This window comes from Euleptes europaea, chromosome 7, assembly GCF_029931775.1.
Source record: "Euleptes europaea isolate rEulEur1 chromosome 7, rEulEur1.hap1, whole genome shotgun sequence".
Classification (NCBI taxonomy): domain Eukaryota; kingdom Metazoa; phylum Chordata; class Lepidosauria; order Squamata; family Sphaerodactylidae; genus Euleptes; species Euleptes europaea.
This window is the reverse complement of record NC_079318.1, coordinates 71,808,101-71,835,788: the sequence shown is the minus strand read 5'-3', so window position 1 is coordinate 71,835,788 and position 27,688 is coordinate 71,808,101. Positions and strand designations below refer to the sequence as shown.

General features: G+C 44.3%; 1 protein-coding gene across 3 annotated transcripts in view; it reads right to left on the bottom strand.

The window, feature by feature from the left end:
* The window catches only part of SANBR (SANT and BTB domain regulator of CSR), a 40,160-nt gene continuing 12,472 nt past the window's right edge, over nucleotides 1-27,688 (bottom strand). The window contains exons 4-21 of one of the 3 annotated variants that reach the window (XM_056852747.1): nucleotides 25,975-26,068; nucleotides 22,940-23,178; nucleotides 20,614-20,672; nucleotides 19,558-19,718; nucleotides 17,211-17,297; nucleotides 16,996-17,106; nucleotides 13,100-13,223; nucleotides 12,590-12,742; nucleotides 10,979-11,124; nucleotides 10,729-10,828; nucleotides 8,487-8,519; nucleotides 6,146-6,245; nucleotides 4,729-4,823; nucleotides 4,278-4,306; nucleotides 3,412-3,485; nucleotides 2,737-2,825; nucleotides 1,889-1,980; nucleotides 1-115 (exon numbers count right to left, since the gene is read on the bottom strand). In XM_056852747.1, the coding sequence (XP_056708725.1) occupies nucleotides 79-115; nucleotides 1,889-1,980; nucleotides 2,737-2,825; nucleotides 3,412-3,485; nucleotides 4,278-4,306; nucleotides 4,729-4,823; nucleotides 6,146-6,245; nucleotides 8,487-8,519; nucleotides 10,729-10,828; nucleotides 10,979-11,124; nucleotides 12,590-12,742; nucleotides 13,100-13,223; nucleotides 16,996-17,106; nucleotides 17,211-17,297; nucleotides 19,558-19,718; nucleotides 20,614-20,672; nucleotides 22,940-23,178; nucleotides 25,975-26,068 (1,823 nt within the window). In that variant the 3' untranslated portion in view covers nucleotides 1-78. The remainder of the gene's footprint in view (nucleotides 116-1,888; nucleotides 1,981-2,736; nucleotides 2,826-3,411; nucleotides 3,486-4,277; nucleotides 4,307-4,728; nucleotides 4,824-6,145; nucleotides 6,246-8,486; nucleotides 8,520-10,728; nucleotides 10,829-10,978; nucleotides 11,125-12,589; nucleotides 12,743-13,099; nucleotides 13,224-16,995; nucleotides 17,107-17,210; nucleotides 17,298-19,557; nucleotides 19,719-20,613; nucleotides 20,673-22,939; nucleotides 23,179-25,974; nucleotides 26,069-27,688) is intronic. The other 2 variants (XM_056852748.1, XM_056852750.1) reach the window with 2 other exon arrangements.

Sequence of the window (27,688 nt, the reverse complement as noted above, 5' to 3'; positions counted from 1 at the left end):
GTCCCCGAGAGCAGAAGTCCAGTGCAGTCCGAGGAGGCAGAAAGTGCTTAGGCTTCTGTTCAGGAGCAAGTTTGTTTGTTACGTTGGACGGCCTTGGCCAAAGCGGCTTTTAGACCTGAATTCAGAGAAAATATATTAAGACATTCTGAGCAACCGTCATCATCCTACTACAGGGCACTACTGCAAATGATAGCAAAGCCCACTCGACTGCATGGAACAGGGTTAAGGAAGGTGGAGGCGGACATCTGCTTATGGGTGGTTTCCATTTTACCAGCAATGAATCCTCGAGATGGATAAGGAGAGCCAACTTTTGCAAAAGGCACAGTTAAGTTCCCACCCCTGTGCCGAAAACAACATAAAAAGCATTAGGTCAAAATGGGTGATAGCCATAGAAGACAAATTAAATAACTTGGGTTTTACACCCCTAGCACTACTTCAGTTAGGGTGGGAACAAGCTAAGTTAATTATATCCCAAAGGATTAAAGACATTGAGAGACAAGCAGATTTAGCAAGGGCGCCTCTATTCATGGCACCCCTCCATTCTAAATACATCCTAGCACCAGCAGCCTATTTCCACTATTTAGAGATAAATAATTATAGAAGGGCCTTTACCCTGGCCAGATGTGCAGCCTTACCTCCTGCTACGCTAGAGGGGAAATTTAAGAAGACACCCTGGGAGGAGAGATTCTGCCCTTGCAAATCAGGGGACTTAGAAACTGTTGAGCATGCCCTCCTGAACTGCAATTTTTATACATTACCCCGTTCGAAATTTATTGAGCCCCTCTTATCGAGAATGGGACCTGACAGGGCAGGAGAAAGGATTGAGATGCTCCTACAAGGGGATAATCCTTCAATCTCTCTTCAGGTTGCGAAATTTTGCATGCAGCAATGAAAATTCGACGCCATAGAACACCCTCTTAGCGCAATTGACAGATGTGTCCCAGCTGTAATTTTCTTTTTAAGTGTTATAAGATTCGAACTGTAATTCTTTGTAAGGATTTATTAGCCCATGTTTTCTGTTTTATCTTGTTTTATCTGGCTAAGGGCTGTAAATAAATTATCTAACATAAAAAGCAAAAAAGCAAAAGTTACGAATTTCAGCAGAATAGCTGTAGCAGTCCTTTGCCATAACCACACATAATAAGAAATTGGCAAGAGGACCAGGGGGGAGACACAGGCTGGTTACGCTGGGACGCAGAGAGATCTAATAAATTTTTAATAGGACTAAAGGTGCTTACAGATGCTGTACAGTGCAGATTTATGCCTGTTCACTAAAGCACTTGCATGGAGTGCACCTGTGTATCTACTGATGATAATATATTGTGGGGCCTCGCGTGTGCCACTGCCTAACGAAGGACTTGCAACCAGTGTTTAGGCTGCAGAAACTTTATGGATTATTCACGGTGGGTAGCCTGGCTTTAGCAGTAGGAAAGAGCAAGAGTCCAGTAGCATTTCTGGTAGGGTACAAGCTTTCATGAGTCACACTAAAGAAGTGAGCTGTGTGACTCATGAATGCTCACACCCTGCCAAGTGTTTATGGATTATTAACAGTCATAAAAGTGATAGTGAATAATGCATGTTTTCAGTTACAAAAATGGGCTCTGCCCATCTCTAGCATCAAATTTTGATATCCCTTGGCTCTTTAATGAAAAAGAATTGCTGACCCCGGCAGCAGAGCCTGAGATCAGGGACAGGGTTTGGTTGAGATACTGGCAGGAACAACCAGCAGCTACGTGGATGCTCAGGTACAGCACGCTGCTGCAATTCACTCTTACCTGCAGAAAAATCTGGATTTGCTATTTCTCACAAGGACTTAGCGGAAGAACATTTTGATCAGTAGTCATTCAAACCTATCTCTCCCTCCTCCTCTGCTTCAGTAATGGCTTACCTTATATTTTTTTCTGGGATGTTCTGGCGCGGGTTGACTTGCGCTGCTGCCCTGATCTGAGCTTCGAGCCTGGCATAAATTCCAGCTGCAGACTGTAAGCCACAGAAGCCGAATCAGGAATCAGTGGCAAACTAGCACTTTACTCTTACTTCACGGGACAGAGTCAGGTAGAAGGGGGGGGGGGAGATATAGCTTTGCTGACAAGGGACAGGGTGTAGAAGAGCAAGTCTAGCCCAATGTGAGGCTCCAGTACAAGCGTAGCATATTCATGACCTTTAAGTATAGACTATCCTTATTTAATTTCTCACATACCCACCCCCTCCACATTGCAGCACCTGCCAGGTTTGGGAGGAAGGGGGAGGGTTTTTTTGTAGGATAATAGCAGGTGAAAAAAAGTTTAAACCCACACAAACCCTTCCCTTGCATCTTCGCACTGATTCAAACTGGCACCCCACACAGACGTTATTTCTATTTAAAGCTGCTGTTCAGACTTGACCGCTTCAAACCACTACACCACGCTGGAGGGCACCTTGGCCATCTTCTGGGCATGGAGTATGGGTCACTGGGGGTGTGTGGGGTAGTCTGGAATCGCCTGCATTGTGCAGGGGGTTGGACTAGATGACCCTGGTGGTCCCTTCCAACTGTGATTCTATGATCAGATATTCCCCAAGAGCCCTGTGGTTATCATGGTGGTCATGAAGTCCTGAGCTACATCAGACAGCAAGACCTTGGCACAGATGATGGAGACCCCTAGGCTGAGCATGCTAGGTGGGGAGAGGGGTTCAACACCAAATGCCCAAAGCAGCTCAGGCAAAAATCCATCAGTAACATTAAGGAACAAAACTCACTTCTTTGTTCTCTTTTGATTTTGTTCGGTCAAGTTCTCCCAGCCTCATTTTTATTAAGTGGCCTGTTATCTCAATCATTCTCCGCTGATCTGCAAAAAACCCCCACGAAACATCCAAGTTGAAAAAAAGGGCAAGTCTTGTACCAGGTTTGCACTTTAATGGGCTTTCCCTATAAAAGGCAGAGGAATTACTGTGCCCTTCACTCTCGCTAAAAGCCATGGCGACATTTATTCTCATAGCACAAACACACAGGACATAACAACCTAAAATCTTCATTTCCCTCACCAGTTCATTACCCTTAACTGTCATAGCTTCTCTCAAAGAATCCTGGGAACTGTAGTCTGGTGAGGCTGCTGGGAGGAAAGCCCTAACCCCAACACTTCTGAGCTACCAGGGGGAGAGGGAAAGACTGTATCCATACCAAAGATATAACTGTTCAACACTCTCTTGTACAGTGAAGATGTTCAGAATGAGTGCACTAGCCAACATGCAGCACACACCAGGGGCTGCCTGAGTATTCATTTAAAACATCCGAATCCCACCTTTCTGCTTAATTAACCCTCAGGACAGCAAACAGTTAAAATACTATACAGATCAACTTTAAAAACCGTACAGACAGATATAAAAATCCCATAATCACGCCACACAAGGAAAAGGTTAAAAAAATAGTCATACCTTCTTCTCTTTGAGCATCTTGGTTGAACCTCAGTGATCGGGAAGCATCCCATTTACTCTGTTGCATGCTCACACTAATGAAACAAAGATGAGGCAGAGAATGTTCTGGACAAATGTCTGGAGATGGTAATGGGCCAAATATGGACCAATAAACCAAAGCTTAATACAGACAACCATTGGTCAACAGTAGGGCCAAATGGAGGATTATAGAGTCAGCCTCTTTTCTGGGGTTTTCTGTAAACCCCAGAAAAGAGCAGGCTCATAGATTTCGGGGGGTGGGGGGCAATATTACATCTGGCCTTAAATGTCCTCTGTCCCTTTACAAGCTTTGGCTGGGGAGCCAGCTGCAGCCTCTCCTATAGGCAGGACTCAGCCATGGTATCTGTGCACAGATTAACATTCACACCAAACTACTACAATGTGCTCTACATGGGGCTATTCAGAACCTATGATTAGTACAAACTGTATTTTTTGGCCAAAATCCCAGTCCTTTTTTTTTGGCTGAAACTATGACAACTGATATATGGACATACAAACCCCTTATGTAAAATCTGGGCTCTGAGCTATATTATCCACCCAAAAATCTGAAATGTATACACATTTAACGTTTGCAAATTTTCAAATCAACTTTGTTGAGAATAACACCACTACTGCATGATACAACAAAAGGTGTGTCCAGCACAGACTCGCTGTCCAAATGCCTCCAGGAAGCTTACAAGGAGAGCAGGCAGACAACAACCCTCCTATGTTGTCCGTTTTTTGCTGCCCCTGAACATGAAGGTTCATTTATTTTAAGCCAACCAAAATGTTCAAAATTCACTTTGACTTCCGGTGTGTTTCTTTAAGATGTTTGAGTTAATACTTACACGAAAGGAGATGCATCTCGAGAGTTAGACTGCCAAAAAAAAGGGAAAAAAGGAGAAACACAAAAAAGGGTAAAATATTTTTTTAAGTTTCATATATCAGTGCTACTTGTTTCAAATTTGCAGGTTTCAAATTTGAAGGTTGTTGAATTACTCTTACGTTTTTCCTGAGACAGAATTGGGGGGGGGGGGATGGATTGTGTAGACATTACATAACAAGGCTTTGTTATCATAAAATCTCGATGGAGAAAGCTACAATTCTGTGCACTTTAGCTAGATTAAAACTCCTCTGATGCCAGTGGACTTACTTCTGATTAAACATGCGTAGGATCAGATTCAAAGCTAAATTAGAAGAATGTTCATGTAGTACTCAGCAAAGTTCAAAGATGAATGTATTTTCAGATGAAGGTGAAAGAAGAATCCTCAGGTAATTTATTAAATGCCTCCAATTTACCTTCTCCAATACCTTTTCCTTCTTTTGGATGCTGGGAGAAGACCCTTGCTTCTTTGGCTGTTTCATTAACTTCTTTGGCCTCTCTTTTCTTCCTGCTAATCAGAATAATGTTTTCAGAAACATGAAAAAGCAGGCAGTTTAAAAATTTGGGCTAAGACAACCCTCCTCTTCCTCCATTTCTTATTTTGCCCCCCAAAACAGCGCTGTCAAATTTATGCTGGAATTGAAAGGACACAGTGCAATTTTTATTTGTTAACCTTTGCTGAGCAGCAAAGCAAATCAGGTTATGCAGAGAGGTGGTAAATGGCCCAGGATCGCTCAGTCAGAGCTTCTTGGCCCAGTAAGGCTTTGCACTTGGGGTTCCCTAGTGCAAGACCACCAGTCTCATCATGCAGCTCACTGGCATTTTGGCAGAGACTGCAGTTTTAAACATGATGGGGGGAAGTGTTTTTGGCAACATTATTTCTGGACTTAGAGCACAAAGCGAAGAATGTTCCACCATAGGGTTAGGAGGAATACCCAGTTTTCCAGTCAACCCTAGCAGGTCTACTCAAAGTCCTACTAAAATCTACTCAGGGGGCTTGTTCCCATGAAAATGTTCTTAGGATGGCATTGTTTGAGTAGATATGCTCTTTTTTGGGGGGGGGGGCTTTAGGCATTTTGGCCTACCCCAGATAATTCCAAATCATTTTCTGCAACTGTCCCCCAGTGCCCCAGAGAAAACATACTGCAGGGGTGTCAAACATACGGCCTACAGGCCGGATCCGGCCCTTTGGGAGCTCTTATCTGGCCCGCAATCAGCCGACGCAGCCACCACCCAGCTCCCAATCTGGGCTGACAAGGCCTGGCCCAGCCTGACTAAGTGACATTTATGTCAGACCTGGCCCTTGTAACAAACAAGTTCAACACCCCTGAAATACAGCCCTCTTCATTGTTCCAAAGGGTAAAAATCGCTTTCAAGGCCCAAAACCCCAAACCAAGTCACCTCCCAGAGAGCTTTCTAAATTGAGCCAGGTTCCCCAATTAAAGCCAAAACTGGGGAAAGATCTATATGTAAGGCATGGAGAGTTCTACTCATCCCAATGGCTTGTTTAAGGGCACTGAACCTCTGCATGCAGCCCTCACACACCAGCCACCAGTGCCCTAGAGGGGCAGCTCACCCTTTTAATCTTACACAGGCAGCAATGGCACCCCAAACTGCACAGAGTTCTTGCTCAGCTCAGCACTTTCTGTGCTCTCCGCACTTTGTACAGATCAACACCAATTTAAATGTTAAACACTAGGGCCCACTTGGACTTTGTGAAGGCAATTAGTGATGAGGTTTGTTCCAAGTAAGGTAAACCTCCCCCCTCTCTTACTCTAGTTCTCAGTGGCTAGCAGAAACAGTTCGCACCACTGCAAAGAGGAAAGGATGTACCTGGTTTCTTGTACACTTCTTCTTCGTCGCCTACTTCATCCTCTGTGACCTCAGACCCGGTTGTATACTCATCATCTTCCGAGAGCAGCAACTGCTGTTTCTATCATCATAGAGGAAGCGTTCCGTGAGAGAAATCACTTCTTTCTTCTTCTCCCCCACCTAACATTAAACATTTTAAGGCTTGCTAGATAGCAATACTGAAAAGTAAGTGTCAAGACAGAAGAACCGTTTTGATTTTTGCTATCTCAGTGTTCTCCATTTTGCATGCCTGGGAATCAGCATTCAGTAGTTTTCCACAGGCCTAGCTCATTTTGTTCTCATAACACCATCTGTAGCTTGTTCCATCAACAGGCCTGGCTATCAAGGTCACTAGTGCATACCATCCTAATTAACTGAGGGAGAACATCTGTGTGAAGATGGGGGGGTGAAATCACTCATTTCCTCGGGGAGCCTTATTTTGGTTCAGACTGGTTGACACCATCTAGAGACTTCTCCAGAAAGTCCACTCTGATTGGGAGTAGAGTATCACCTGTCCCAATTTCACTTTTCCTTAAGTTTGACTATGCCTCACAGTACTTAAGCTTCTGCCATACCTTGACTTCAGCATGTGACTCTGTTGCTTTGAAGAACACCTTTAGCTTTTATGATCCAGCGTATCATGTAACAACTTAGTATTATTCAGCCAGATTTATTATTGCCATTTGCCTACTGACTATGTAACTTGTATTTTAATCTTTTTCATGAATTTTCTATCAATAAAACTTTTTAAGCTACATTGGTTTGAGTTCACTGGCCTAACCCAGAGCTGTTCAGTCACCCTACTAGTACCAAGACAGGGTCTCTGTCTTCATAAACAACTTGGCCTTTTTATACAGGCAATATTCAAACAATTTTAAAAACTGCCTCTTCATTAGCTGATATCGTCATGACTTGTGCAGTTTCACTAATACTTAGCTGGAAAATATCAGGATTCCAGGTTTTGAAGAAATAAAACAAGATACACTGCTAATACAGTTCCCCCCCACCCACCCATCCTTGCAGAAAAGATTCCGCTGCTATGGTTAAGTTGCCTGATGGCAGCAGAGGCGAAGGGCAAGAACAACATGGACCCCTGCTATTCACTGATCACCTCCAAGCACAAACATGATTTCTGTGGCCAAATTAGATGCTGTTCAATAGAGCTGCAGTTTGGGTGTACTGGGAAGATTTTTCTGGCTTTGCCAACCGGCAGGCCATCTGGTTAGCACTGAGGATCTGGGAAGTGGTTCTGAGAAAGGAAAGAACATTTTAAAGAAAAGGCAAATCCCGGTATGTATGCTGGCGGCAGCATGCCAAACCATTTTGCTTGGCACCCAGGGCCAGATCTCTGCCCAAGCAACTGGGGCCCTGGCAGTACTGCTGGAAAAGGCACCAGGCATGGCTTACGCCAGTCATCGTTGCCCAGACCTGCGCTGCCACTAGCCAAGTTGGATCCCCGAGATGCGGGCAGCACTGGGGCTAGCCTGCTCCAGACATGTCTGGACAAGCACAAACCTCGTCTCCTTCCTTCCTTCCCTTTTGTTTGCCAGCTCACCAACATCTGCACAGGTAGACACTGCAATTTTTCCGCACTTGGGCCAAAAAAAGCTGCCAACCCCCAGCTTAATCTTTTCTTCCAAGCTGCAATTAATTCAGCAGAAGACAACAGCAGGCAGGCATAGCACCTGAAGCTTTGGGGTGAGAAGGCAACTGAAACTGGGGAAACAGTTAAATGCTTCCCTTCCTCCCCACCCTCAACTACCTCCCTGATCTTCAAAGTGGCCACACATGAACACACGAAGCTGCCATATACCGAATCAGACCCTTGGTCCACCAAAGTCAGTATTGTCTACTCAGACTGGCAGCGGCTCTCCAGGGTCTCAGGCAGAGGTCTTTCACGTTACCTCTACCACTGAGCCACGGCCCTTCCCCTACATACACTGCCTCTTTACGACTTTACAGGATGCCTTTTGCTTCAGGCTCAAGACCATTGGTCTGGCACAGGCATACCATCCACAGAACACATGACGCTGCGAGTTGCTGTATCAGCAAAAAAGCCAGAGAACCAAGACAAAAATCAGTGTGAGGCAAATGATCAACTAATACACTACGATGCTTCAAATTCAAAAGGGCAGTGGTTGGTATCCCATGGCTCTTCTTTGCCTACGGGAGGGCCTTCCCCTAGCACAAGGACTCTCCTCCTGGTGCAAAGCTTCTTCTGTCAAGACTCCTAAAACCAGGGGGAGGGGACACCGCTGGTGGAAGAGATCTACAGGATCCAGTCCACCCCCTTATGGAATAAGGTTAACTGGGATCAACATACCAGCTGCAGAGTCCAGTTTTTCAGAGAGAGGAACTGAAAAGAAAACGAGTGAAACTGAGCATTAGTGAATGTAGCAAGTTCATCTAATGCAACCAGATGTCAGATCAAGGCAGTGGCTTCCATTTGGCCAGTCTGTTTATGGTAAAGTAACATCCACCATCCACCTGTCTCCTTGCTCTTTGATTTAAAACTCATTAGAATAAAAAGGAGGCTTCAAAGGCTGACTGAGGAGTCAATGAGCTTTACTGATAAACTGAAACCCAATCTAGGCAGGAGTTACACTGCAACACGCTTGCTCCTGGCTCAGCCGAACTGTTGCCCCCACCCCACCCCAATCACAGCAGCCACGTAAGACCAACTCCCTGTGCCAGAGAGCCAGGTGGGGGGAAACAGGTCCATTTATTTCATGGTTTTAATTTTTAAAAGGAAAATGTTCTTTTTAAAAATATTGTATTTTATAACTTTTGTAAGCTGATTTAGGAGCCCCGTGGCGCAGAGTGTTAAGCTGCAGTACTGCAGTCAAAAGCTCTGCTCACGACCTGAGTTCGATCCCGACGGAAGTCGGCTTCAGGTAGCCGGCTCAAGGTTGACTCAGCCTTCCATCCTTCCGAGGTCGGTAAAATGAGTACCCAGCTTGCTGGGGGTAAAGAGAAGATGACTGGGGAAGGTACTGGCAAAGCACCCCGCAAACAAAGTCTGCCTTGGAAACATCGGGATGTGACGTCACCCCATGGGTCAGGAATGACCCGGTGCTTGCACAGGGGACCTTTACCTTTTTTTAAGCCGATTTGAGGCTCTAGTAAAAAAAAGGGATAAAAAGCCAACAAATAAATAAACATGAGCTGCTGCTGGTCAATCCAGGAGTCAGCCTGAGTGGGGTTGGGTACACACATACATGCATCTGTGGGCAAGTCTGCAGCTCAGGGGAGTCTACTGATGAAGGCTGGGGTCTTTTATCTGGCACGCAACACCTTTAACCACCTTCAGCTAGTGTGCTAACTGTAGCCTGTCCTTGAAAAATGTGAGCCGGCCAGAGTTATCTATGATCTGATTACAGTGAGGTTAGGTTACCACAGTGTGCTTTATCCAAAGCTGTCGAGAAGTTAGCACAACACTGCCTGCAATCTCAGTGCTGTGTTTGGAACCAACTGTGGCCATGTTACTGAGCGGGGCAGGGGGAAGATATGTTGCAGCAAAAAATCAGATCCCCCCCCCACACACACACACACACACGTGCAAGCTTCTCTCTGTTCAGAGGTTGCTTCACTCACACAAGTCTGCGTGTGTATTTATTTGGCCCAAATGCCACTTCTTGCTATTACTGCTAGATGAGATTGCTGCAGTCCACTCCACGGCGCTGTCCTTGAAAAATATTCAGAAACCTTCAACTGGAGCAGAACGCTGCAGCCAAGATGTTTTGGGGTGCGTCGTAGGGACCATATCACTCCAGACTCGGCCCACCTTCGCTGGCTTCCAATTTGTTTCCAGGCAGAAGTCAAGGTGCTGGTCTTGGTCCTTCAAAGCCCTACACGGCTTGGGACCAGCATACCTGCAGGACCACCTATTCCCTTACAAACATACCCAACCATTAAGGTAATCTTTGGAGGCCCTGCATCAGGTGCCCCTGCCGGGTGGCAACCCAGAAGAGGACCTCTGCAGTCATGGCACCCAAACCCTGTAACTCTCTCCCCAGAGAGATGCTGCTGTCCCCTTCCGTTGCCATCTTCCACCAGAGAGCGAAGGCTTCTTTGTTTCATTTGGCACTACCTCAGTGATCCCACCTTCCTACCCAGTGTTTCAATTGCTCTGGTTATGTCTTTGTATGTATTTTAGCTCTGGTTTTAACTGCTTTAACTATTTTTGTTGGTTTTAAAATATGATTTTATTGTGTTATGTTTAAATTTGTTAACTGCCTTAGAAGGCCTAGTGAGGGCAGAAAGACGGGATATAAATTTTGTAAATAAATTAATCAGCAGCCCTTAACCCTCAGCAGCAGGGAACCATGGAAGCTCACTGGGTGACCTTGGGCCTGTCACAAACTCTCAGCCTGGCCTATCTCACAGGGCTGTTGAGAGAAAACGGAGGAGCAGAGCGATGTTCTAAAAGCCACTTTGAGTCCGAAATGGGGAGAAAAGTGTGATATAAATAAATAAATGCAGATGCTTGGATCTCTCCCATAATCAAGCACTGGAACTACTGGGAAGTGACAAGTATAAAAGAGAGCGGGGAAAGAGTTACTCACAGCATTAATTTCTCCTGTTTTAGGACCCCGTGGTGAATTTGGCTCCAACAGCACATCACATTCAATACTCTTCTCTTCACACAGCCCAATTCCAGAATCGCTTAAAAGAAGCAATGGTTTAGGAACGTTATGGACCACAGTTTTATGGTTATCACAGAAGCTTACACAGCTGCGGATGCCTCAATCCGCGAGTCATTTTACCAAGGAACTAAAATGGTACGAGAAACCCTAACATACATCTCTATCTTACCTGTTTTGATCTTTCTCAAAGGGCACAACTATGACATTTCTGCGCAGACACAGGTCATTCAGTATCTTGGCCGTCCGATAGGGCACTGCATCCCCACCTTCGCCTCCAGCAGGGACACCGATCACGTGATCCCTCACTTTACACCCCTTTCATTCAGACAGAAGACATGGAGGGAGGGAGAGGGAGAGGGAGAGGGAGAGGGAGAGGGAGAGGGAGAGGGAGAGGGAGAGGGAGAGGGAGAGGGAGAGGGAGAGGGAGAGGGAGAGGGAGAGGGAGAGGGAGAGGGAGAGGGAGAGGGAGAGGGAGAGGGAGAGGGAGAGGGAGAGGGAGGTGTTGGGTTAAACAGCTTGGCTTAATACCAAAATAATCACTAGCATCATCCTAGCTTGCTTTTACCCTGCCTTTCCTTTGGGCTCAAGGCAACTAGTCCTAATTCCAACATTTGGAAGAAACACCTAACTATGGTTAATCTCCAACTATTTACAGAAAAAGCAAGTACAGTGACTTTACATACTGGTAAAGAGACTGCTGAATTACAACTAATAATGAAGCTCAAGACAATGCATTTCTCCTGGATTGAATAGAGATCTGGGATTCCTGTCTCATTACCAATGCTGATTTCTCCACACTTACTACCCCTCAGCATATTACACCTAATCCAATCTCACCTGCTAATGTCATTTACTTGCATTTGACATTTACATTGTCATTATGTGTCTAATTCACTCTTCTCTACTTAAGGATAGATGGAATCACATTCTAGCTGTATCTGAAGAAGTGAGCTGTGGCTCACAAAAGCTCACACCCTGCCGGAAATTGTGTTAATTTTTAAGGTGCTACTGGACTCACTTTTTTACGTACTGGGTTTGCATATAATATTAAATGGGCCTTAGAAAGTGCCAAGACAGCCACAGTTGTCAGGCATATTGTATGGACAATATTCTTCTGAAATCACTGCTTGCAGTTTGAGTCAGCCAGTGTCACAAGAATCTGTGGGTTTTGACAACCTCCACAATCCCTGCAAGTAAGTGCCTCATCAACTGGAAGAGAGAAAGCTGTGTGCCATGTGAGCAAAGAAGCAGGGGGCACAGCTCTAGGGGCACCAGAGACCTCAGCGCAACCAGCACCTGAAACGGACAGTGGTATGGAGGCTGCATCTGCCCTGCCAACAAAGTATGATGATAGCATTGTCCTGGTACCCTAATGCTGGCAAAGAAGAACTGACAAGAGCACCCCCAAGTATAACTTGGGACAGCTTTTCTCCCTACATTTCCTTTGCGTGACCCTAATCTGCATCACAATCATTCTCTGGCTAGCTAATAACGCACGTAAAATGCTGAATCTGAGCCATTGGAACTTGCCTTGATGTTCTTAGGACAATGAAACCACGATCTGGTGAAATCCCCACATTTTACCACTTTCTTTGATTAGCTGCGCAGGAGGAAACAGTGCTAAGATCTGCTCCAACTCATTCAACGACAGGCATTAAAGGCACTGGAGGTGGTGGGGGGGATAATGCCACCTCTTTGCTGCGACTTGGCTCAGGTTTGTTCCCTCTACATAGTGCAAAAGACTAACGCGATTCTTAAGAGTCTTCTCCCAAACACCTACTTTTGGAAGCGGAGCAGGATCAAATCTAAGAACCTTTTGGTTACAGCAGGAATAGACTCCAGTGCTGGGGGGACCAACATCACTTGCGATACTCAGGTAGAGGACTGGTTGAGTGTGATACTGGCAGTGAGAGAATTCAGTACAGAGGAATGTCTGTAAGAGAGATGCAGTAAGAAAAACATCAGCACCACTCAAAAAGCTACTTCTCCTGCCTAAAAATGGACTACAGTATGTCTAATCATGGAGATACGCGGTGGCTAGCAACTGGACACCATGATGTACAAATTAAGAGCAGTAGCTTTTAAGATGGGTGGGGGGGAAATCCAGTATTGGTGAGACAAACATTTGTATGACCACAGAATGGTTTGCAAAATTAAGTTGGTCATATTGTCTTTATTCAACCCTGCCCTGAGTGTTCGAAGGTTGAGTTCTAAAATGTAAGAAGCAATGTTTTCTAAGCTTTGGGAGAAGGAGAGTCAGGGGACACCCCCACCCCACCCCAGTACTCACTTGATTACATCTTGAACAGGTCAGCCAATTGACAGTTCCCCAAAGACGCCAATATACATCTCGCCAAGATTTCAATTCTTCGAAAAGACTCAGCAAGTATTCGTGGACTTCCCAAGATTTGTCTCTACAGAGACAAGCAATCAATCAGTTGGACCAGAAAGAGAGGCATTAGCTCTTAAATTGTCACTAGTTACAGATCTCTGCCTTCCTTCCTTGACACAGTTACACGCATTGAAGAGTTATAACAAGACAGGGAGAGACCAGACATCTGTCTTGCTGCACTCTGCAGAATACCAGAGAGTATCCAAGAAAGGCTGTCTTCCCTACTGTTGATCTGATATAGTCAGGCTCCAAATAGTTCCCGTAACTAATGCCCAATTCTGATAAGAAAAAGCCATTCAAAAGCATAGTCAGGAAGATTGTTTTCAGAACTTCCTTTAGACACGAATGAGCTGGAATGTTTGCTAGGAAACTGTGCCTTGAGTTTAACTGTCTGGAGGCCTTTGAAGGGCTAGAAGGGTTCGGACGTATATTTGTGCAACTGAGATCTACTGCATGCCTGGCAATGGGGAAAACTGAGAAATCCTCCTGCTCTAAAGAACATGGATGACTGTTTGCAAGAAAGAGGACCCACCTTTTGGTCCTGCCAACAATGTGAACAAAAGTCCATTGTGGTAAATGTCAAACAGGCTGGGACGCCAAACAGATCACCAATGATCTTTGCTACTGGTTCAGGCCATTGTTCTTGTTGCTAGGAATGTAACCAAGCTGTAGAGAAACTCTGGCTACCTAGGAGGCAACATATGCAGTCTTAGTCCTAATACAGCTGAGTAACTCCATTGTCTTTCAAAGGAAGATTGGCTCTTGGAGGTATATCTGTTCCTTAGGCAAAACAGTTATCTGGGGAAGCACAGGTATCTGAGGCCTAGCAATCCGCTTCATCCACCACCAATGACATCAGCCTCTGAAGAATCTGTTATCTCCCCAGACTCCATGAACAGTTCGAGAGGGGGATTCTAATCATCTGGGCTGTGTTATCACACCTGCGGCATGTGTTTGGCAATTGTTAAGCAAAGCCAAAACAGGCAAGGGTCGCAGGGTAAGTCCCCTTTTCCAATCTTCTTCTGAAGTGGCAAGAGTTATTGTTAAAGAGGGCTGGAAGGAAATGGCCTAAAGAGCCCCCAAGCTTGTAACGGGGGAGGGGGGGTCCGGGCCCCAACGGGCACTTGAAGGCCCAGAAACCAACTCATGGAACTCCTGTTGTTGGTGAAGAAACTCAGCGGGCTGAATGAATTTGTGAAGATCTTTCAGCAGATGACATTCAATTATCTCTTTAGGGTATAATCACAGGTCCATAGCTTTTTGAGGTATCACATTCTTTTGTCTTAGAACTCTTCTTAATCTGGTGTCTGTGAAGAGGAAGAAGAGCAGCAAGGGAAAGAATACAAACTAGAGGAAAAAGAGACAGACTGATGGGGAAGGGCATCCATTTGCCAGCTCTATGCCTCTCGAGTGAAAGTAATTTGTGGGGGGGGGGCATCAGATCATCCCATTACACCTCTTCTGCTCAGCTTCATAAGTACTAAATTTCTCCAGATCTTTTTTTTTTTTGCATACTGAAAAGGCAGACTGGCAGTCTTCAAGCAGCAGCTGGACAAACACTTGTCAGGGATGCTTTAGGCTGATCCTGCATTGAGCAGGGGGTTGGACTAGATGGCCTGTATGGCCCCCTTCCAACTCTAGGATTCTGACTCAGGGAAGTATCTTGGAAAATTGCGTTTTGCTGCCCTCTTGTGGTGAGCTTCTTGGATGCACAAAAAAGAGGCCAGAGAAGAGAAAATCAAGCCTAGGCCTTGAAAGATAGACAAATATTGTTAGAAAAGTTCAGAAGCCCCATCCACTGCCATGAGGAACAGGGAAGAAGCTGTGCAGAGCCCATGAAAAAAAAAACCTTAGTGACAAGTTCCCCTCAAAAACATCTCAATACTCTAAAGAAACTTCCCCAAACCTAAGGATGGAGAAGAGGGCATGCGTACCGAGGGCACACGCCAGAGGAAAGCACCAAATGCTCTACTGCTAAAGCAACCAATGCCTAACCCCTCAAAATGTAACTAGAGGCTCACAGCCAGAAAGGAGGCACCTTCTGCCTCCCACAGGCACAAACATGGTCCCAAGTGCCAAGCCTTCCCTGATAACAGACCTTAACACTGTCTTCTTCCACTGGATTCCATGGGGTAGCAAACCCAGGGGTCAGCTGCAAAGGAGGGTCATGTGACTGCCCTTGCACTCACCCCCCCCAGATTTTAAGACTGAGGGAGAAAGGTGAGACACAGCTATTTGAGGCTGTCTCATTGCCTCTTGGAGCTGGATGTGGGGACAAAGAACTTATTCCTTCCTCCTTACAAATCCTGGTCTGCAGGAAGCGATAGTCCCTGCCAACTGGCCAAGCCAGCGGGGACAGTCCAGGAGGAATCTGTGACCATGCACAGACGAAGGCAGGAAGCAAAAAAAGACTGCCCCTAAGGAGAAAGTGAGAGGTGCCTGCTAGTCTAGCTCTGGCCAATTCTTCCTTCTGCAAAGAACATGCCCCCAAAGCAGAGGAGAAGGAGATAAATCACTCCATCGTGTGGATTACTAGAGGGCACCAAGTAGGGGAAAGGAGCCTCTCTGCACCAGCTTCAGTCCTTTTTGCAGAGAGCAGTGAGGGGAGAAGCTAAGTCACTACCTTGGATGTTGACATTCTGTTCTCTCTCCCCAGCTTATTTAATGCATACTATTTAGCGAGACAGATGCTTTGGAATTGGGCATCATCGATATGCTCATGATTCCTGGCTATACATTTTTGTTGAAGCCTCTGGAAGCAGCTGTTTCAGTCCTGGGCAGATGTCTGAATGCTGCCATCAAGCGCTTTAAGGAAAACGAGCTAAAACTGAATCCAGATTAGATGGAGGTGATGCTGGTTGGTAAGGTTGAGTTTTGGAGGGGGCCTCTTTGCCAGCTTTAGATGTGGTGCCTCCTGTGTTAACAGACCCTTTCAAGAACCTGGGATTACTCTTGGACCTGACTTCGCTATTGGAAAAGCAAGTTGGTGCTGTTACTAAGAGTCCCCCCCCTCCCCAGGTTACACCTGGTTTATAAATTGTACGCATTCTGGGACTCAGCTACATGAGGCTGCCTTTGAAAACAGCCCGTAGACAGCGATTGGTACAAAGTACTGGACCCCATTTACTCAGTGGAGCTAATCATCTCAGACAGCACTCATATTACACCAATATTAGATCAGTTACAAGGGCTTCTGAATGTGTTTCAGAAGTCAGTTCGATTCAAGGTACTAGCTTTGATCTTCCTTCACAACCTAGAGGCCCATATACCCAAGGGACCGCCTCTCCCGCCACCCATGCAACAAACCCACTACTTCACCAGCAACATCTACACTGTTTGAGGGAAGTTAGACTGCTCAGTCAGTTACAAGGGCTTTTTGAGGTGGCAACTTCACTTCTTTGCAACAGTCTGCCCACTGAGGTGAGAACTGTAGCGTCTTTGCTTTCTTTTAGGAGAGTCTGTAAAGCATGGCTGCTCTGGTGGACTGATCATTTTTTCCGTTTTAAATGGTTGTTTTAGATTTTAAATAGTTTAGGGCAGATCGTCTTGCATTATTGTTGGAAACTGCTTTGAGTGGTAAATGAAAGACTGGATGTAAATGGCTTCAAGAAATAATCAGATGGTTTTTCAAGTCAAGAACAACCAGTGGATCAAACGAGGGAGTCTTCAAAGGCTCCGGAATATTTGACACAGAGAGCTTGAACAGTATTCAAGTTAAAGCATCTACCCCAACATAAATTAAAGAGTTGAACACTACAATCCTATATGGTAATGAAATCAGTTTTATGCTGCACCTTATGTGAACATAGATAATATTTCCATGCTGATCCACGTTGATCTTTCCAGGAACACATGGGATTCTTCTTTCGGTTTCCTTAATTAGAAGTTTCTTACACAAACAGCACCTATTCAAAAATATGAAATTACTGCATAAAGTTGGCACTAAAGACTTTACCATGGAGAAGAGGAGCATGCCAAGGTAAGAGGGAATAGGGGGATGGCACTGTACCTATATAGTGTTGCTGCACTGCCCTGAGAATCTGGGTTCTGGTACTCTGGATCGAACAACCTTTCTATCTTCTTGCAAAAAAGTTTGCTGTCAGTAGCAAGCAGAAAAGAAGGATTTTTTAAAAATGGAAAACACAATTAACTCAAAATTTTTTTAAAATGCTTAATATAGAAAAAGAAAGGTAAGCTCTTCTCTACAAGCTGTGGTAAGAGAATTTAAGAAGTTGAGTCTCCAAGTAGTTACTACATGATATTATATGAATTCTTACCAACACAATTTCAAACAAGAAATGAAATAAAACAATGACCCCTGCTGGTCTTAATAATGAGTTCGATTTGGCATGTTTTTTGTGAATTTCTGTAGATGGTCACTTTAAGAATTTCACTTCAAGAATTTCATGCTATTGAATTAAGAGCCGCTGAGTTCAGTTTGTTTTTATTATATTCAACTCTTTTGCTATGGTCAGATACATTGTTACCTCTCAGTAGGACAGAAGAACCGATGGGTCTGGAGCCCTTTGAGGTCTGATTTGAAATTGTGTTGGTAAGAATTCATATAATATCATGTAGTAAGTGTATATAGATTATGTTTGAAATATAATGATTGCATGTTACTTTCTAAATGTATGTACATATTTTTGCAGAAGCAATTTGCATTTAATTCAACTGAAGAAGCAATATGTATGCGAAACGATTACCGATCTAGAGGTATCGTCTTGGAATGTTTTCTGGAATAATTCTACATATCAGCTCTTTGGATCATCTTTGTTTGGAACAATTCTACCAACTACTTTTTCTTTGGACATTTGGTGACGTAACCTCATTTTGTTTACACTTTTGGAATCCTTAGGATACTGGACTTCGGATTTGTTCTTGGACTGTGAATTATTCCCAGGAAGGGAGTTGTAGTTGTGATATTGTGCATTTTGTTGTTGAATATTATTACAAAAAAAATTTTCTGGAATTATTCCTTGTAATGGCATTTATTTACTTATGAGCCCTCGTGCTGTTGTTGGTTGTAACCTCCAGATACTAGCTGGAGATCTCTCCGCCTGGAAAAAATGGCCGCTTTGGCAATTGGACTCTATGGCATTGAAGTCCCTCCCCTCCCCAAACCCCACCTTCCTCAGGCTCTGCCCCCCAAAAATCTCCAGGTATTTCCCAATCTGAAGCTGGCAACCCTACTTACTGGTGAAGCACATGTAATTGGCAATTTCTACCAATTGCCCCTTCCCACTCCAGACCCCCTCATGTCACTCTTCAGGGGCTCCTATCCCCCAGGAGTACCATTTTGCAGTGGGAGGAGGGAAAGGCAGGAAAAGGCTCCAGTGAGAGGGAGGGGAAGGCAGGAAAGTTCCATTCTGCTGCAAGTAAAGGTCCCAAGTTCAATCTCTGCCACCTCTTGATAAAAGATCTCAGATAGCAGGTGTGTGTTTAGGTGTGGGGGAATACCCTTCTCTACTCAAGATCCCAGACAGTCACTGCCAGTCAGAATAAACAATACTGAACTAGATGGGCCAGTGTCCTATTTCGTAGGGTTGCCAGCTATGGTTTGGAAAATACCTGGAGATTTGGGGGTGGAGCCTGGGGACGTCAGGGTTTGGGGAGGGGAGGAACCACAGCAGGATATAATGCCATAGAATCCATCCTCCAAAGCAGCCATTTTCTCCAGGGGGACTGATATTGGTCGTCTGGAGAGCAACTGTAATAGAAGGAGATCTCCAGGTGCCATCTGGAGGTTGGCACCCCTAATTTGTTGTAATGTTCTGCTAAATACCTTCAGTTTCAAAACTGAAAGATAGCAAGTAGAAACACTCATTCAAAGACAAATCCAAAAATTAAAAGGGGGCGGAAGAAGGAAAAACACCGGGTATTTCAGGCCATGATGGGAAAGCCTCTAACCTGCAGAACAGAATGTATGATGAGTCGCAGACTTTAATCAGACAAGGTGATCTGGGTGCAACAGCTTCAAGAAGAATTATTTATATATTTATACCCTTCTTTTCTCCCCAGAGGGGAATCGGGAATTGAACCTGGGCATCCTGGACCTTAGTCTAACACTCCAACCACACCACCACGCTGGCTCTCATATGGCACGGGGGAAGATGTCTGCTGTTTTCAGAAACTCAGGTCCAAAGACTAGCTGCACCTGCATACATTGCAACCATTACTGTTACAAACACTTTCACAGACCAATTTACTATCAAAAGGACTCAAAATTCACAGTTTGGGCACCAATCCATCGTAAGACTTGATCAACAGGTGGCTGAGAACGATACTAATAGAAGACAAAAGGGCAGGTGACAAGCTGCCATATGAAAAGAACAGTAGTGGGATAAAAGTACCACCTCTTAAATTTATCTCTCTTGTCCTTCACCTCATCCACTTCATTATGCGTGAAGAGATCAGTTATGCGTGTCAGGAGATTAGCATTGATACAGTTCATGTTGCACGGCGTGGCTACGATAGCGCTCATATTTTTGTGGCAATAGTGAATACATTTTTCCACCTGTGAAAGACGAAACAAAAATGTGGACACTGCCACCAGCAGCCTAAAGAGAGATCATTCCTGAAGTCATAACATGGGTGGATCTGGATAAAATAAACCAAAGAAATGCAGAGATGCCCTCCTCAGCCAGGCACATAGCCACAGAAACACACAGTAGAGAGATCCATATAAGGTAAATCACAGGGCGAGCCACTGAAGAGTAGAGGGAGGCTAAATTATGTCCCAGTTCTAAAACAGTAGCTAAGCGGGCCCGTCACAGGTGGAGGGGGCTCAAACCCTAGAATTCAAGCACTGCAAAGGAGGGGTGACTAAAAAGAACTTCCACACCAAGAGGTTGAAAACCTCTGAATACCCAAGACTAGAAGGGGAGGGCCTCAAGGCCTCTGAGCCTTGTTTGTTGGCCCTCTGGGGCAACTGGTTGCCTCTTGTGCAATATAGGATGCTGGACTAGACTGACCAACTGGATGACCTAGCAGAGCTCATCTGACATTCTTATGAACATGTCTTCCTATTTACATACTATGTCAACACAAGGATGGGGGGTGAAGCAGACCTGGAGCCAGAAAAGATGAGGTCGGTCCCTCCAATTCAATACACATACATTGTGACTACTGCCATACTAGTAATTTTTCCCTTAGGTTAGGATTTTCTTTGGCATATCTCAGTTGTAACAATATTGCTATTAACAGAAAGTCAGCACAGGCAGAAATACTCATTTTTTGTAGTGCCCATTGTTTCCTAAATGAGGGCCCTAAGGACATCAGAGAGTTAACATACATGGATGCTTAAGGAAACATTGGATCACAGGGACTAGCGCCACAGGAAATGTACAGCCAGCCCCAGTGATAAACGGAGCTTCTATGGCTTAGAATTCCCAGTCTGTCAGCATACTCACCAAGGAATCCATCTTCAGGAATTCCGAGGAAATGAGAATTGAAATGACATTGTTTGGCTCTAAAAAGTGAATCAAAAGAACAGGGTGAAAAGTTTGTTAAGAGTAATTAAAGTTCACGCAGCATGATTTGTAAAAAGAAACACTACAAGAGATTCTCTGCATCACAAAATTCCATAAGTCAGGAATAGGCAAGAGAGAGTGGAAATTGGGTTCAGTTCTTTCTATAGGACTAGTACATATCTTGACGTGATGTTTTCTGACAACAGAAGCAGACCTTTTCATTCCGGCCACATTTGCGCCCTAAACAACTCTCTGCCTTCTTATGTTTCCCCCTACCATCACTAGTTATCCAGAGGGAACTGACATAAAGCCTGTTTTAAAAACTCACTTCCTGAAGGCAAATCAAGCTTGTCTACGCATGCAGCAGAATGAGGTGAAAGACTTCTGAGACAGTAGAATGGATATATCACTTCATATTGAACAATAAGATGGGGAGGGGAGAAATCCTACTTTCAATGCCTGCCCTCATAAAAATCTTCCCGCCAGTAGAAAATCAGCATAGAATAACTAAGGTTTTTTTTTTATTTTCAGGGAATATTTCTAAAGGCGGGGGGAAGACAGCAAAAAATGAGACCACCCTTCTACCACTGCCAGAAGTGGTACAGTCCATTCCACCTCCCTCTTCTGCCTCAGGTGTAGACTAGGCCTCAGGATCAATTATACTGACTGATAATATTGTGCTTTGTGCTGAAACAAATTTGAAAGTGGAAAAAAAATCAAGCTTGAGAATTTAAACCTCGAATCATTTCATGGAACGCAAGTTCAAGTTTGAGGGCATATTTTCTTTTGAAGGTATTGACTGAAAGGTTGGAAACAGTCTAAAAACCAAGTTTGAGCTTTTTATTTTTTAAGGCTGAATGAAAACATGGAAATTTCACATTTCAGATTTGATAACTTATGCCATGAGGACCAAAACAGATATTAAGGTGACAGATCCATTTCTTTAAACACAAGTGTGCCTTAATGCCCCTACGTAGGGATTGAACTTATAGCCAGTGAGGCATGCAGGTGAGGGACAACGAACACTCCGTGCATCTGCAGTTTGGAGCGGAGCTAAGTTGCAGGCAGGGAGTAGCTTAGCACCCCCACCACCAGCCCATCCCTCTTGCCCTTAAAACCATACATAAGAAGAAGATCCCTGCTGGATCAGAACGATGGTCCGTCCAGTGGACCACTTATATGCAATTGGGGCAGACCTGGATTTCAACACAGCGGCAACGAGTGTGTCACAGTCTCATCTAACTTGGCTGTGAGACGTCAGCAGCTCAATATGGAACAATAGAACTGTGAAGAAGAATCACTACAAGGAGATCCTTGGAAAATAAATAAGTACATGAGAGGAAGCAACTGAAAATAGGATTCGAGCACTTGGAAATCCTATTGATTTCGGCGGGGAAACTGTTCAGCAGGTCCTTCTCCACTGAAATCAATTGCAAGAATTACAAGCTTCTAGCATTTTCCGGATTGCAACCAAGTGACAATATTAAAATTAAATTTTATATTACCCTTCAAAATATAAACCTATTCACATTCTCACTTAAGAAGGCTTTCTGAGCTCTTTTACAGCAGTCCCAAGACTGGATAAAATGAAGTATCCAGTGTTCAGGCTACGACAGTCAAGCATGAAATATTCCTTTTTCCAAGTGTGCCCATTTATTTATTCAGTCTTGCACATTTAATTGGTTTTTATAAACATTGTTGTGTTCCTCTGAACCTACTCTAGTTTGTATGCTATTGTGAGTCCAAGGGATTCCATCATTTTCATAACACGCTACTGGACAGAAACGCCTCAATTGTCCAACCATATTTAGATTAGGGGTACCTTGTAGGCTCACATACTATTTTCCCCTTTCTCCTACCTTCTAGAGTGTAAATTTCTCCACTCTTCCTTTTCAGAGTTAACTATGGTTAGCATTACATAGGCACCATTTTCAACATAAACCACGGTTAGTGGCAAATCAGCATTTGCAGCCATGGCTAGAACCAGATTGCAAATTCTGGTGTGTGCAAACATACATGGCATTCCTGACCTAACCATCCTCAGGGGATTAGGCAGGGTGCTTCTCCCACACCAGACTAACAATCCCAACCTTTCGAGTTAACATTGATGTCTGCAGCTGTTTTGCACTGGGCTTTTACTAACCATACTGAACAGGGCAGGGAAATTACCTTGCAAGCAATTTTGCATACAGACTTTTAGTCTGGATCAGAAGTCAGGCTTTTCAGAAAGGCAATCTGCAGCAAAAATGAATAGATTTTCTTTTACCTAAGGCAGGGATTTCATGCACCTCATACTCCTTAGTGTTCCTTTTAACATATCTTATCAACCAGTTAAAGATGTGAACGTCACAGTGAACAGAAATGTCCACCTCTTCCCAGCGCTGGGCATCCATTGACAGATATTCAGCAAAGTACTTCATTTCAGAAATCAAAAGATCGCGTGGGCAAACAAAATCTTCCTTCAGATTTTTTGCTTCATCACACACATGGATCACCATATTTGGCCTTTGTTTGAAAAGAAACAAAAGTCACAGGGAGGAACATTATTTTAGCTTACTGTCAGGCATGATTCCATTACCCTTCAATTATGTCTAGGTGCAACATACATCCAGAAGAGAAAAAAATCACACAGATGGTTTCTGCATACATTAGCATGATAATTAAAATCTTTGTTACATCTTCAGATATCTATATAATTAAGTATATTTGTAGGAGGAAGATTAAAACATGACAAAAATGTAGACTAAACTGGAACAATTTTGACGTAGCAGGATAGTGTGCTAGGTGAATCTGCCAAACTTGGGATCAAATCTCAGCTTCTCCCAAAACCCATGGGGAAGGAAAGGCTTGGGCAAGCCAGTCTCTCAATTCTGGCATCCAGCTGATAAACGGGGGCATTAATCAGTACTGTGTATATGCAACAGCTTCATAAAAATAAAAAAGAGAAAAATGCGGCCGCAGGTGCAGAATTCCATTTTCTGAAATGACAAACTAGATCCTACAAGTCTGTAATGTAACAGCTTCCCAGTTTATTTATTTTTTATAAAACAGCCAAAGGAAGTGGAGGAATAAAAGGAAGGAGGGCAGCTTAACTCTTTCCTCTGGAACTGTTATCTGGCTGCTCTGTCAGCTGAAAGAGACAACTGTGAGCCAGAAGGTTAAGTGCAAAATAACAAGAAGGCCTTTTGCCATTCCACTTCAACTCACAGTCTCTGGAAGCAGTATTTCATTATTATTTTTAAAAGAGACAGGAAACTCTTAAATGTATACTCTGGCCCCAAGTTTTAAAAACCTGCCACATTTCGAGTCAATGGCTGCAAACGATACACTTCATTATGTGCGGGAAATGCATGCTGAAATTTCCAGAGCCAAAGGAATGACTAGATACACATTCCACACTGGTGGTGGGCAGCTTTTGCATAGCATTTTTCCCATCACCATGGCTGGCAAAAATACAAAATGTATGCAAAACAACAATTAAAACTACATAATTGGCTATATAAAATGTGCTTAATTTGCATATATTCAACAGGTCACAAAATCTGATTTTTCTTGGCAAATAATTTGGATTGCAAGGGTGCAAGATGTTTAATTCCTTTAGTATGGATTACACCTAAACTGGTATTAATGTGAAGACAATGTGTATACTAACAATATACCACTTTAGGAGCTGATTCATTTCAATTTCACTGTAATTGTCCTCAGCAATGAATTGCTACAAAATCTAACTTTGTCCACATTATGAGGAATGTAATAGTGTTTATGTTCTGGATTTTGTTTCCTTTGCTAACAGGCTATAAAGCAAGGGGCTCTTGCTCCAGGGCAGAGGACCTTGGGTAAATTTACCCTACCCTCTCTTGCACAATATAGTATATTAGCTACACTGAGATAAAGCTCCTGTGTTCATTAATCCCAACGAAGACCTGGACACAGTGCAATTTGCACACAGATCTCCTGGACATGCAGACTGGGGAGGGAAGCCAAAAAAAAAAAAAAAAAACTTTTACACAGGCAAATGGGGATGCTCATAGCATATATGCCCTTTCCCTGGAAAGGTTTTGCAAGAAGACGACTCCTATATGGATGCCCTGGAACTGCCAGACATAGCAGCAAGACACTGGATTCTGGGGAAGGACTGCAATAACTTATGAAATCTGCTAACCTCCGCAAGCTCTACTGTAACAATGGGTTCTCAAAAACCTCCTGTACCTCAGAGAACTCTTCCTACTTGGATTGGTTTGCTCAGGAACTCCTGCATTTCTATTATAAGATCCTTGCATGTCACAGAGGATTCTTGGGCACCTTTAGCATATAAACACAGTCAATGCAGGAAGCACTGGCCAGGCCCACTGGGACTGGCCCTTACCCCATGTGAGCATAAAGCAAAACCACTAATTATATTCTATACTCCATGGCCACAGATGTAAGGGCGCAGTTTGGTAGACAAGCTGCTTTTCAGGAAAGACCAATAGCCGTAATCTGCCTTCTTATTGAGGAACAGCCTGGAAAAGTCTGAAAAGTACTGCTCTACAGAAGGCCTGTGAACTCTTGGCTGGCTTTCTCAGGGTTCAAAGCAGCAATATCAGCAGGAGAAAGGTAGAAGAGACATCACTGATCACACCCTTCCTACAAGTGACATTTTAAAAAGCTTGGCAAGATGTATATGGGGCACTGGGGCGGGGGGAAGAAGACACCCATATAACGGCATTCTTACATTTTACCCCCTCCCTCCCAATCATGTTTTTTTTGGGGGGGGGGGTAAAAAAAGAAGAAAAGGTTGTCCTTACTGAAGCATCAAAAAGCAGCACATTGATATGGAAACATGACCCTCCCCCTCAAGGAAGGTGCAAAGCTTGCAATAAAGGAACCCCATGCCAGCCAATCAGGATTAAATATCCCCCCCAAGCCAAGATTGTGGGGAGACCCCAAACTGTGCCCAGAGATCTGAGAGCTGACCAGACCTCCATTTATATTGAATGTTCAAAGATGGGAGAAGTAAGGGACACTTGAAGACTCCCAAGATTCCCAGAGCAGGAGTCGATAACTATTCTAAGAAGGAATCTGCAAATTATTTAATAACTAGGCTTTCCCCAGATTTGTACATTTGTTTCAAAGGCCTAATTAGGGGGATCAACTTAATAAGTGTGCCTTTTTTTTTCTTGAGGCCATCACAAACGCCCCCAAACCCACCAAATATGCCAAGCTATAATCCCAAGCAGTGGTGTGTATGTACAACAAACAGAATTACACAGATCTCGGGGTTACCTAGCTTTCCCCCAAAGCAAACAACCATCTTCCTACCCTTGTGTTTCATCAGCATTTTCTCCACTTTTATGTGCAGGGCATTTCTCACTTTCTGAAGAGCAATTCCTTGAGGAAGCTACACTTGGCCTTCCTTAAATACAAGGGGGGAGAAAAAGCATTAGGACATCGCAGTGGCGAGATGGTGTTTCTCATTATGTGTCTGGCAATTGGTGGTCCTGTGCCCAGAGGCAAGAAAGACACCGCTAGAAGGAAACCCTTTCCACTTACTTTTCCCAAAGGCAATCAAATCCATTCCAGGGGAACAGGTAACAAGGTCCCAAATCCTTTGAAACACAAGTGTCTTGTACAGGAAAAAAGGGAGGGGGAGAAGGGGTAGAAAAGCATCTGAGGAAACACCTTACCAGCTACCTATTAAACTACATTCTGTCTCCTGAACCATCCTGTCTATGGGAAGATGAAAATAGGCTGCTGCACCATTTGGCAAACCGCTGCCTCTGAGCACAACATCCACACATTCTGCCCACAGCACATTGAGAGAAAGCAGCACACACACACGCATGCTCTATCATTTCACTCTGTTCAACCCAGTTTTCTACCTTTTTTCCTCCCCAAATACAACTCCACGCACTGCCTATTTCTTGCCTAAAGGTTAAAACAGGGAAGCCAGGATGTTTATGTCTGGAAGACTTGCCCTTAAATGTGTCTTGAACAAACCAGCTACTGCTTCCTTTACTGTTCAAAACACACTTCCTGTCCCAAATAAATAGTGATGAGATCTCTTTGACAGCACTGGGACAAACTCCAAGATCTGTGATGTCAACAAGATAGCTACTGCAAACAGACAAAAACCTTGGACTAGCTCCCTATTACTGGTGGTGGAAAGGGCCGTCAAGTCACAGCTGACTTGTGGTGACCTCATGGGGTTTTCAAGGTAAGAGACAAACAGAGGTGGTTTGCCAGCGCCTGCCTCTGCATAGCAGCCCTGGACTTTCTTGGCAGTCTCCCATCCAAAAGCTAACCAGGGTCGACACTGATTAGCTTCAGAGATCTGACAAGATCAGGCTATCCTGGGCCATCCAAGACACCACTCCCTATTAGGACCTGACCAGGAACGACCATCATAGCAACAAACCCGAAGCCAACCTTTTGGCCAGTACATTTATAATAAACCCTCCATACCTAGTTACCTATTCAGCAGGTTGCAACAGAATCTCATTTTCTCTCTTGTTTTCTCTCCTGCCCTGGAAACCCCTTTACAGGCTCTCAGTATCACTCATCTTCTTCTCTCCCGGCATCTGCCATCCTAGCTATCTCCTGTGTGCATTGTCCATCTCTCTTCTCTTGCTTTCTCAGGGAGGGACCATGGCTCTGTGGGTAGAGCACATTTTACATGCAAAATCCCAGGTTCCATCTTTGATAACTCCAGTTAAAGCTCTCAGAAAGCAGGTGTTGGGAAAGATCTTTCTCTGCCTAAGATCCTGGAGAGTCCCTGTCAATTACAGCAGATAATGTTGAGCTAGGCAAACCAACGGTCTGACACAGCATAAGGATCTCTTCCCAACAGACATTTCTTTATTTGATACTGCTCTTAGGACTGTCCATATGGAAACACTTAGGGTTTGGCTTTCTCTGTGGTCAGTCCCATCCCCTGGGATGGCCTACCAGAGTGGATGCAGAGGAAGATGCCACTCGGGGAGGGGCCATGGCTCAGTGGTAGAGCCTCTGCTTGGCATGCAGAAGGTCCCAGGTT